The 12995-nt window shown below is 41.0% G+C and overlaps 1 protein-coding gene across 1 annotated transcript in view; it reads right to left on the bottom strand.

Moving 5' to 3' along the window:
* Positions 1-12995, bottom strand: part of MACROD2 (mono-ADP ribosylhydrolase 2) — a 1318211-nt gene that overhangs the window by 96208 nt on the left and 1209008 nt on the right. The window contains exon 10 of the mRNA XM_073339564.2: positions 4912-4953. Coding sequence (XP_073195665.1) covers positions 4912-4953 — 42 coding nt within the window. The remainder of the gene's footprint in view (positions 1-4911; positions 4954-12995) is intronic.

Here is a 12995-nt window from a genome sequence, read left to right on the forward strand (position 1 = left end):
CACAATTTAAGGATGTTGATAAATTGGAGAGAGTTCAGACTCTATTTAGCCACATGCAGCCAGGAGTAAGAGAACAAACCTCCAAACTGCAAGCAGTCAGGTTGTGGGGGAAAGCTTGCACTTCTCTACCCATTAGTCAGGATTTGTGATTTGTTACCCCTGAGTAGTAGCCAGGATTTGGCTGGGTGTTTACAGTCCCACTTGGCCCTCACCAAGCCCTTGGCCTCACCAAGAAGCCAGGGGAAGAGGAGAAATCTCTCCACCTGCTTAGCTGGGACATTGTTCTTTCTGCAGCATACCATACTTAAATGTAGCAATAAGACTCACCAAATTCTGAGTCAGACTGTAAGTTACAGGCAGTAGAAGCCCACAGTACTTGGAAACATTATAAAATGAAGACCTGTATTAAATACAATTTTAGGGAATTAACACTAATAGTTAATTCAACAAAACCTCAAATTGGTGATTGTTTCTATATCTTCACATTATAGGGGACTCTTGTATTCATCAATTTACTGAAATATGAAAACACCCCCAGATTTGCTTGGTCTCAGGAACTGGACCTTTCCTTTCTAAAGGTTAACCACTTGACAGAAGACTGTGTTACATGCCAGCAGATGTGATCAACTACATTGGAAATTTTAATACTAGATTTTGAAAAGAAGATATGAAATTAAGATCCGTTGAGCGCTAAAATCAACTTCTCTGTTCCCTGGCTGGTGGACATGCAGACTCAACCACAGGGAATAAATATCAGGGATTAAAACAACTCAGCTATTCAACACAGAGTCAGTCAGAAGCAATGGTCATGTTCAACACATGTTATTAGTACGAAGGATAGAAGCTGTCAGACTTTAAAGATTGATTGCTGTCCCCTCTGCCATTCTTTAAAAGAAATTGAGTATTTATAATTAACTATATTGATGCAGGGCCTGTCTGGCTCTAATGCCCCCATATGATAGCTGCTCTTTTCCCTTTTTGGCTTGGCAATGCTTCACTCTAGGAGACCAAATCAATATGAATATTTCAAACACCAGTCTCCCCTCTGAAGATGAAGTTATCATCTAATCGATCTGTGAGGCTTCCTCTAGTTTCAAAAATCAAATGCCAATCAAGTTTTAGTGTTAAGTATCCATGTATAACATGGCTTGGTCTTCCTAGAGTCTCTGAATACATCAGAAAATATATCTAATGTCTTAATTGACTGCACTAAGATGGGGGTGGGGGGATGACGGTGCTTGCATTGGGAGAAGTTAGAACAGTTACTATTGCCAATGGAACAATGTTTCTCCATTACTGAAAGAATCTTAAAATGCTCACAAAAAGAATGTGGAGGAACCATCTCAGGAGAAAGCGATTTCAAACACAATTTCATTGCTTTCTAGCAGACGAGTAGATTTTCCCTCACTCCAAAGTCAGAAAGGGATTTTTGTAAGCTTCAAAAATGTGTATTTGTGTATGGCCAAGAAATAAATCTTAACCCTTTCAGTTCTGCAGAGACATACATGTATCATGAACAGAGCTGGCAAGAATGGCAAAAAACAGTGCTTACAACCATTTATTCGAGTTTTGAATGGCTGTTCAATTTAACCACTTTTGTACCCTTTATTATTTGTGAGCATTCATGCAAAATGGTATTTACTCACAATATATTTGGGGAATGGCTATTCTCCATGGGTCAAACCCACAAGGCAAATGTGCCACGTAAAGGAGGCCATTCCAAACTCCCAAAACATTCATAAATCCTGCTCAGTGACAAGTGCCTGACATTTTCCTCTCAGTCAGAGAAAAAGCTCTCCTCTAAGATGAAGTGCCCTGACATACGCACACGTATATATCAGAATGTACAATCTGGTAGTTTATGTTCATGTGGGCTAGTTTACAGAAAGGTTTCAAAGCGAGTGTGTGTGGGGAATATTGGGTCTACCATCTTGGGTAGGGAAGGTTTCTGATGCTGGGTGGGACTAGGCAGGTTGCACCCTTGGTGGAGAGATGGGATAATTGGTAGGACACTTACTTTGGGTATGTAACAGAAGGGTTGACAGGAAACATGGTAGGCAAGGCGCTTATCACTGGGATAAGATCCAATTGCTTTGGTAGCTAGAGCAGGGGTGTGGTTAGGTTGGGTAGATTTTCACAGCTGAAGGAGAGCAGGACACTTATAGTTAGTGACAGGTCTAAAGAGGTTTTGAAAATTGAACAAAGGGGGAGGCTTGTTTGTGTGTTTTTGATCCCTCCCTAATATTAAGGAAATTAACTTTGGTTATAAGAAAAGGAGTACTTGTGGCACCTTAGAGACTAACCAATTTATCTGAGCATGAGCTTTCATGAACTACAGCTCACTTCATCGGATGCATACCGTGGAACAAACCCTACAGTGTTGGAATATGTATTTACAAAACCATGCTTCCCATAATAGCACATGGCTGCACAATTTGCATATGCCATCATTGAGCATAACTGTGGTAGCATAAGAGGTATTTTTGCCTTCCTATAGGTCTGAAAACATAAGTGTACAAAAACCAGGTAATCCAAAACTGAAGATTTACAATAATGTTTCATTAATGTGGTATAAAATGACCAGCCTCATGGCACTGCAGTATTAAATCACGTAAGTTAAAGATGGACAAAATCTATCTGATCATTTAGTCTTTCCCTCTGCAAGTGCAAGATATAATTCTCAGATAAAGGACATATCAGATACTGAACTACAAAAATCTGTAGCTGCCCTTTTGACTCAGCCATTCTAACAGCAGATTGTATGAAATATGATAACATCAGAGCACTTTGAGTTGAACATAACAGTATGCTAACAGCTATTACAAGAGGCTGCATCCTGAAAAATAAACTGATCATCTAAAAAATACTAATTAAATGCCATTAGAGGACTGGTTTTGAGTGTTTCCTTTAAGAATAGGTTATTTTTAAAATAAAAATATTGTTTCCTAAGGTACTGGAGATACTCTTGTCCAGTGTCATAACTCACAGTAATGCTCATCAGTGCCAGTTACGCTTAATATAGTGTTATCAGCAGGTATCACTGGAGATCATCTGAGACACATGCAATCAAAACATCCCCCTGTTTACTTAAAAAAAAATTATGAAGAACAGAGTTTCTAAATGTAATAAGATATGCACACTCCTGAGTGGTGGAGACATAAGACAGAGAATACACTCTCAGCATGTTCATCTCCCCATAAACTACACATTTGGCCATCTGCTATTCCTTACTTATGGCTGAGTCCAGCAGCTGCTCTAAAGGCCTGATCTAGTGTCCATTGAAGTCAGTGAACATATTCCCACCGACTTCAGCGGACACTAGATCAGGCCCTAAGTGAGGATCTGAATTTTTTCTACCAGCTTTAGCAACTGTGTTTAATTAGAACTGAGTCTCCAGATCGAAAGAGCTCACATGAGATTGCCTGCTACTGCACACTCCAGGAATCCCAGAAGTTTTTAAGGCTGAAACATTAGAGAAACAACCTAAAGATGAGCTTTTGAGTCCAGATTATATCTGAATGGCTCAGCAGTTCGGGATCATCAATATTGGCTTCAGCTACTGATTCTGTCTGCAGGAGTCATGACCTCATGAAGTCAAGTGGAATGAAAAATGATTATTCATTAACAACTGAAAGTGGCAAATAGCAGTTGCAACCTTATTTAAACACAGATTAATCAACTTTCCCCACAAAGCATTTAAGAGCAGACACTCTTCAGCCTGGTGCCTAAATTACCATAAACAGAGCTCTCCCCTTAACGCAGAAGTCATCTGTTTATGACATTTATGCAAATGTCCCTTACTAATATTAAGTTCTTACATTAATGGGTCAAAATGGCATCGCTCTCTACTGCTAAAGGATATATGAAGGATACTAAACTTTGGCCACACAAGTATTAATAGCGCATCCAACATCTAATTCTCAAAATATAACTCAGTGATGGGGCATGAAGCAACATAAGGTACTGAATATGTGGTACCCCATCGCCACCCTGTGCTTGAAATCCACACAGGAGCAGATATGCCACAAAATGTACCACTCAAATGACCTAAATCTGTGGTGATTTGCAGTGTAACCCATGTGGTAACTTCATTTAATTTAATGGAGTTACAAAGGAAGCAAGACAAAAGAACTGATACTAAGTCTTATTCTTGCTATAAAGTGGAAATTTTATTTTTAATTTCTACTATTAAATATTTTAAAAATTCAATTTAATTTATATATGAAAGAATCCAAAAAAATTCTAAACAATATAGCTAATAAAAATACATATGTATTGGTTCCAATAAAAAGTGAAATTGGAGATATCACAGTTTTTTGGAAAGGTCAGAATAGAAAATAATCACGGTATCAAAAATACAACAGTACGATACCTGTCAGCAAGTGCTGAATTTTTAGTGGCCACTGTGTGCTTTTGCATGTGTATATTTTGTACATCAAACACAATACCATACATATTAGTATTTATAAAAGCTCCATCCAATGCAGTAGGCAGAGAACAATAATTATTCATACATGTAGTAAACTCAGAAGGCCAAAATACCATAAATGTCCTGCCAACTCAGAAGTATCACACACACACAGACACACACACACAGAGCAGTCAATGACTACACACACACGCACGAACACAGAGAATCAGTGACTGCAAATGTGCAAATGCAAGTCCCCAAGGGTTGCTCTGCATTCACACCTTAGTAAAATAACTAAACTGTGGAACCATAATTAGTTCCCATTTGTGTTCAAACTAGTTGTTAATAAGAAACATAATTACAAACCAGTGGGCTACAATGGATGATGACTATAGTACCTAGAAAGAAGGTTCACCATGGTCATTTGATTAATTTTAAGATGTTTCTCAAACTGTTTTATAATGTGCAGAAGTATGTTTTTGACAAACATTTTCACATACCTGTATCCTCACTTATCTCACTCTCCTCTTCATTATCATCATCTGTCAAAAAATGAAATAAAATGATTATGAAAAAAAGAGAAGCATTTGAAAATAATGTTGCATGCTTCAAATAGCTTTTATTTTCATTTGTTTCCTGCTGTCCAAAGTTTTACGTTTAGATTTAGAAAAAATACTAGTATGGTAGATTACTGATATCTAGATATCAAAATTCAGGGAGGAATAATTCTGCCTTGACTTACACACAGTGAAACCACATTGTAATCTATTTAATTGTTTTTCATTTCTAAGGGTGAAATTAATCTAGTTTTACTTGTCAAGCTCAGGATTCTTTGTTTTTCTTGAAACAGCTGGTAACATTAACACTAAAATTAGTTGGAAGTTTTGTTTTTTGGAGGAAAATATATTTGAGAGTGAAAAAAAATGTTTGCCTAAATTTTCCAGAGAAAATGTAGACTTTAAATCTCAAAACTGAACGTTCTCATTTTCAGCTGAAAACTTTTCAATTTGGGGTGTTTCAATTTAAACCTTAAAATTCCCAAGATGGCACCCATGGTTACTGAAAGGTCTCAGCAAAATGCTTAGAAAACACCCAGTAAAGCAAGAGTTACTTAGCCACTAATTTCCCAATAACATGTTTTTTCCCATGAGAGCATTTGCAGTAAAATCAATGTGAGAATCATTGAATCTGGAAGGGAACTCAAGGGGTCATCTAGTCCATCCCCATTTGCTGAGAGGGGATTAAGCACACCTAGATCATCCCTGATAATGTTTCTTTAACCTATTCTTAAACACTTTCAATGAAAGAGATTCCACAACCTCCCTAGGCTACCTGAATAGATCAAATTAATCTCAGCCGTCACAGTAAATCAGCGTGATGCAATTATATCTTAAAATACCTATCACTAGCAGAGCTTCTGTGGAAATTCTTACTTATAGTACAGTAAGTGGCTTGGAATAGGAAATTCCCGAAGCACTAGAATATAGTGTAAACTGGTAATATTGGACACACAGGCAAGGAATATGACCTTATTAAAAAGTAGTGAAGTCTTAATGCAATACAAATATGAAATGGAGAATACTGCTTTTGTGAACTAACGGGGCATCTTTCTAAGGAAAGGATAGGGTTATTGCTCCTATGGAGCATTTTATGCATGTCCCAGAATCTCATATATCTTAACATCTAAAATCTCAGCAAACTAGGTATAGTGTGGACATTATTGTATATTCTGTACAGCATGGTTTTAACTGACCAAATCAAAAAGTTTAAATATATACATAGAGACAGGCTTAAATCTAAACCCTGAAGCCAACCCCCCACTGAACTTTGGAGAAGTCCAGGAGTAAAATTTTCAAAAGCACCCAGGTGATTTAGGAACCTAGTTTACATTTTCAAAGGTGACTTGGGCACTTCAAAGCCTACGTCTCACTGCAAGTCAACAAGGTCCCTAAGTGCCTAAGTCACTTTTGAAAATGGGACTTGGACTCCTAAGTCACTTTTGGAAATTTCACCCCAGCTCCATATCTGACTGACATTTTTGACTCAGACCCCTCTTCTCTGGTAACGCCACAACTGGTCCAGAAAATTATAACACATGAAGCATATGAAGGAAGGTGCTTACATTTGAGGCAACACAGCAATTTCTTTGACCTCAACTTGGCAAAGATTGCTGAAGTGACAAACACCCTCCTTATTCACTAGACATCCATTACAAGAATTATCATCTTATACTGGGATAAGCTCCTGCCACGTTTTAAGAACCCGTTTTCAAAACACAGCTCATTTCTCATCCGGATGAACTATGCCAAGGTCAGTTCCTGAGTGCATTAATTACTGAGAAGCAGAAACAAGGCAAGAACTCCTTGACTGAAGTCCAGTCCAAGTTGTATAATTCGAAACCCAGATCCTTGTAAATTACATAGTTTATACAAAAAGAAAAGGAGTACTTGTGGCACCTTAGAGACTAACCAATTTATTTGAGCATGAGCTTTCGTGAGCTACAGCTCACTTCATCGGATGCATACCGTGGAAACTGCAGCAGACTTTATATACACATAAAGATCATAAAACAATACCTCCTCCCACCCCACTGTCCTGCTGGTAATAGCTTATCTAAAGTGATCATCAGGTTGGGCCATTTCCAGCACAAATCCAGGTTTTCTCACCCTCCACCCCCCCACACAAATTGACTCTCCTGCTGGTGATAGCCCATCCAAAGTGACAACTCTTTACACAATGTGCATGATAATCAAGTTGGGCCATTTCCTGCACAAATCCAGGTTCTCTCACCCCCTCATCCCCCTCCCAAAAACCACACACACAAACTCACTATCCTGCTGGTAATAGCTCATCCAAAGTGACCATTCTCCCTACAATGTGCATGATAATCAAGGTGGGCCATTTCCAGCACAAATCCAGGTTTTCTCACACCCCCCCCCACCCCCATACACACACAAACTCACTCTCCTGCTGGTAATAGCTCATTCAAACTGACCACTCTCCAAGTTTAAATCCAAGTTAAACCAGAACATCTGGGGGGGGGGTAGGAAAAAACAAGGGGAAATAGGCTACCTTGAATAATGACTTAGCCACTCCCAGTCTCTATTTAAGCCTAAATTGATAGTATCCAATTTGCAAATGAATTCCAATTCAGCAGTTTCTCGCTGGAGTCTGGATTTGAAGTTTTTTTGTTTTAAGATAGCGACCTTCATGTCTGTGATTGCGTGACCAGAGAGATTGAAGTGTTCTCCGACTGGTTTATGAATGTTATAATTCTTGACATCTGATTTGTGTCCATTTATTCTTTTACGTAGAGACTGTCCAGTTTGACCAATGTAAATGGCAGAGGGGCATTGCTGGCACATGATGGCATATATCACATTGGTGGATATGCAGGTGAACGAGCCTCTGATAGTGTGGCTGATGTTATTAGGCCCTGTGATGGTGTCCCCTGAATAGATATGTGGGCACAATTGGCAACGGGCTTTGTTGCAAGGATAAGTTCCTGGGTTAGTGGTTCTGTTGTGTGGTATGTGGTTGTTGGTGAGTATTTGCTTCAGGTTGCGGGGCTGTCTGTAGGCAAGGACTGGCCTGTCTCCCAAGATTTGTGAGAGTGTTGGGTCATCCTTTAGGATAGGTTGTAGATCCTTAATAATGCGTTGGAGGGGTTTTAGTTGGGGGCTGAAGGTGACGGCTAGTGGCGATCTGTTATTTTCTTTGTTAGGCCTGTCCTGTAGTAGGTAACTTCTGGGAACTCTTCTGGCTCTATCAATCTGTTTCTTTACTTCCACAGGTGGGTATTGTAGTTGTAAGGAAGCTTGACAGAGATCTTGTAGGTGTTTGTCTCTGTCTGAGGGGTTGGAGCAAATGCGGTTGTATCGCAGAGCTTGGCTGTAGACGATGGATCGTGTGGTGTGGTCAGGGTGAAAGCTGGAGGCATGCAGGTAGGAATAGCTGTCAGTAGGTTTCCGGTATAGGGTGGTGTTTATGTGACCATTGTTTATTAGCACTGTAGTGTCCAGGAAGTGGATCTCTTGTGTGGTTTATACAGTAGCTTCTTTTTCCTTTTGACAAAACCATGTTTTCATCCCATCTAGTCTATGGACAGAGTGTTATCCAAAGGTCCAGGTCTACTTTAACATATTGTTCATGGATTGTGTCAACCTTAAAGTAAAGTTTAACAAAACCATTAGGACCCAGGAGTAGAACTTTGATGACGGTAAACATTTCCTTATAGAGATACTGTCACTATTAGGTAAATCCCAAACTTACTTACTCTCTAAAAAAAACCTAAGAACCACTCCCCCCACAAACCATTTAAAATTCCACTGAACCTGTGACCTCTTTTCAAAAAGGCCTTGACCAACTTACTGCAGCAGCAGAAGTGCAGGTGATCCTGTGTGTACATCCAGCTACTTATGTGTCCGCTGGAGGCAGAAGAGTTCCCTGCTGCATAGCTTCACCATTAAAGCCCTGCAACAGGGAGCTCTCAGAACTCATTCCCTCAAGTCCTGCTGGAGAAAGGAGAATGGACCTTGCAGCCTGGGGCAGGAGGATCAACGACCGTGACCCCCACATAAAACCGTCCTTGTGGCAGGTGTGGCCATTGAGATGCCACCCTGATGAAGGACACCCTGGAGTCTGCAGCAGACTCATGCAGCAAGGAAGACCTTTACTCCAGCATGTCCCCTGGGTTAGAGAATGAAGTTTCCAGATTACTGTTAGTCTAAAGGATAGAAAGTATATAAATAAGGCATAAGGTGCATGACTCACATGAATAGCAGTGTAAGAACAAGTTAAGTGTAAACAGTGCAAGAACAGTTAAAGTTCAGATTATAACCTATGATTGAAATATGCCCCAACTATTCATATTATTTGGGATAATTACATCTATAAAGATCTGAAAGCAGGGGGCTGGGTGCAGGTTGTTCAGAACCTCCCTTTGTAAAATCCCTCATTAATTCATATATCATGCAATGGTTGTCAGGCTTTCTTTTCATAATCTCATTTGCTGTCTGCAGAGCTCTGTAGAACAGAATGATTACACTACTTTTTGTACTATTGAGATTGGAGAAGGAGCGTCTCGTATCCCATGATCCCCCCCCCCGCCTCTCTCAGGTTCTCTCTGGCCCTGTCTCATCAACACATTCCACACAGGCAAAGAGCTGCCAAATCGTGAAAACTATCAAACTGCTAGATTTGACCTGGCAACAGGCTCTAAATACCATTACTAATCCAAAAAGCCATCAAACCTCCACCCACTCCTTGCTCTTCCCTCTTTTTTATTGTTAAGCAAATACATTATTTTCTGTTTAACTATATAAGCACGTAATCAGAGCTCATAAACGACTGCAGCAGGCAGCTCTCTGTTCCAATCTGCATTCCTGTGTCCCCACTGACATAGCCCCATACACTGTGGATTCTCACTTTCACCCACTTCTTCAACACTCCTTTCCGATTTCTTTTTGCCTTTCTCCGGTTTCCTTGTTACCTCTCTCATCTTCTTTCACTCACAGTTCTTTTTATCTCTATTTCTTTCCCACCCATTCCCAGTTGTCTCTCCCCTTGTTCTCAGCCAACCCTGGTTTCTTACTTCTCCTTTCACAAGTGTATATCTTCATATTGCCCGTAATCTTGCAATGTGTTGTGAGCACGTTGTGGGATTCAGAGTGAAACGTGACAGAATTCTTAGTACCAGGGCTTCATTTGCTGCCTCTGCACGCACATCAAATTAAGGAATAGAGCAAAGAGGCAGGAAGTGTTAGTTATAAAGGAGGAGGAATGGAGCAGAGATGAGTTTGCAATTACTTCACTGATGCCTTCATTTAAAAAAAAAAATGAATCACAAAACCTGTCAGTACTGACAGCTATTTAGATGCCCTACTGGGCTTATTTACTGTACAAAAATAGGTGTCCTGCTGAAAAAGTTCCTGCCCTTAGGCACTTATCTAGCAGGAACTTCAAGATATGACGATACTGTTTCTACTAAGATAATGAAGGATGTGAAGTACAATCAAACTATCACAACTAAATATAATAGGCTGACAAAGGGGTAAATACTATGTATGCCCTTTCCCTCCAACTCTTCTTTTCACCATCCTTATGCTCTTTTGCACCTACAAGGATGCAGACAATCATCCTCTTGGTTGCCCTTCTGTAGTTTTACATCCAAACTGACAACTGCCATATTTCTCATTATCCTTTTCATGCCTTTCTGACTGAGAATCACTACTACTTGTCAGGACACCATTACTGCCAGCCAGATGAAGTCCCCTATTGAACCTAAACTGCAGAAGCTCCTTTCCTAGCCAGCCAACAGAATACAAATTTCCTGTCCAACTTGAACAACAGAAGTCAATATAGTAGCAGCATACCCAAATCCTCCCCATTTCCTGAGGTTTGAGGGAGGGGACATATTGGGGCACTAAATGGATTGGAACCTAGTTATCTGTCTTGCCCTTCATGAACCTTCTACCTCATCTCTCCACTGAGACAATGCAGGTGGGTAGACTACCAGGTACTGGGAAAAGAGCATTCTCTCTGGCAGGAACCCCAGCTTTGGAACTCCTGGCCAGAAGGGATCAGACTGAGCCCATGCCTGACTGTTTTCAGATCAAGGTGTAAAACAATCTTTTCAATATTGCCTTCCGCAGATTCAGTGCTCTTAAGAAAAAAAGGCCTTTAAACAAAAAGTCACATTCCTCTGCTTCAAAGGAAGAGAAAGAGGGAACAGTTTTTAGATCTGGGCTTTTGTGTTCCTAAATTTGGAGCCATAATAGGATATCAGAGTGACAGGTGCTATTTGAAACACCCCTTCTCATGCAGAGCAAGTTTGATCAAATTTTGCTTTTGCTGTTTTTATTATGAAGACATTTCCACTGATACGTGCAGTATATCTAAACCTCACTGCAGCATCAGTGCAGTTTCTCTTCGTGGGTTGCCTAGCTACGTAGCCTCAAAACACAGGAGTCACACTGAATGTAAAATGTGTTTGCAACTTTTGAGACCATATTAAATGGAAATCCTTAGTACCCAATTGCTAAGACATCAGATACTTTTCTTTATGCCACCTCAGAGATGGCTTCTTTTATGTACTGCATTACTTGAAGTGCAGCAGAATATACATATACCACAACAGGAGTCTAGCCTACTCACACAAAACACGTAGTAGCTTCTACTCCCATTGCAAAGAAACTGAACCAAATTGTTTCACTCCAATAAAAGGATCCACAGCCATGCTCAGATTGGGGATTGTATTTTACAGATGCTGACACCATCCATACCAAGAACTGGGTGACTAATGAGTTCAAAATGCATCAGTTTAGAGAGGAAATCGGCTTCAGCTACACAGACCTCTCTTGCCCTCCCCTTCTCCCCCACCAAACAATGAAGTGATTGAGTTTCACTTACATGGATACTCACTCAAGTTAATTTCAAGCTCACTGCAGGCTGGAATGATCACACTGGAAATAATATGTTTTGTGGGGGGTGACCCACTGTTTGACACAACAGGGGTAAGGTTTCTTAAAAAACTCAACAGTGGCCTGGCACAGAGGCAACTCAATGAGTCAGACAAGATTTTAACTGCAGTCTTTGCAACCAGGATCATTCAAGCACATGAAGCTATTTTGAAGTGAGTGGTGATGACAGACTATTGCTGAGCAGTAAATGCAAGGCACTTGGAATGTTTTATGGGGGATGGGACACTGCTCAATGAAGCAGAGAGAAAGGATCATTATAACAAGATGGCAGACCATAAGGTCTTGTCTACATGGGGATGTTACAGCAGTGTAACTTTAGTTTACAGTGCCTTGCAGTCCCACACAACCTTTTATGTAAAGTGAGGTATTTGGCATCTTAGGCCACAGTAAGCAATCCCCCTGGGAACAGGAGTAACTGCCTATCACAGGGAGTTTGTTCCCTTTAGGATTCCTGCTTCTGTCAGACCACCCATAGTTATCCTACACTGCATTGCTTCACTCCTGCATCAGCTTGTCTGTGTATTTGTTCTCTCCACAGCTCCAGGTGAAAGTAACTTAAAGGACTTACTGGTACACAGGGCAGCTGGGCTCCCAGGCAATGTGTGGGGCAGCTGCTCTGGGCCCCAGAAGGGGCTGGGCCTCAGGCAGGAGGGGCAGGGCTGGAACCAGACTCCCCCAGCCAGCCCTTCAACGCTGCCCGGCCCATGCCGCCCAGGGTTCCAGCGGCGATTTGAAGGGCCTGGGGTTCTGGCCACTGCTGGGAGCCCTGGGCCATTTTAAATCGCCAGGCCCCGGGCAGCTGTGACTTTTGTCCCCGCCGTCAATGGCCCTGCCGGCACGGTAGGTCTTTAATATCAGCTGTGTACCGGTGGCCACTTTCTTACCGGTACGCTGTACTGGCCTGTACCGACTTACTTTCACTTCTGTCCAGAGGTCATGTTGACAAAATGTAACCTCGCCACTGAAATGCAAGCATTCAGCCTCAAGTGCTCCCTTTGGTAAGAGGTAGTGGTTAGTTCACATACCACTAGAGCAGCCATGCACCCCCACCCACCATGCTGCTGTGTGGACTGGACTGCACTCTTTGGAATGATGTATGTCCT

Source organism: Lepidochelys kempii, chromosome 3 (assembly GCF_965140285.1).
Source record: "Lepidochelys kempii isolate rLepKem1 chromosome 3, rLepKem1.hap1, whole genome shotgun sequence".
Taxonomy (NCBI): domain Eukaryota; kingdom Metazoa; phylum Chordata; order Testudines; family Cheloniidae; genus Lepidochelys; species Lepidochelys kempii.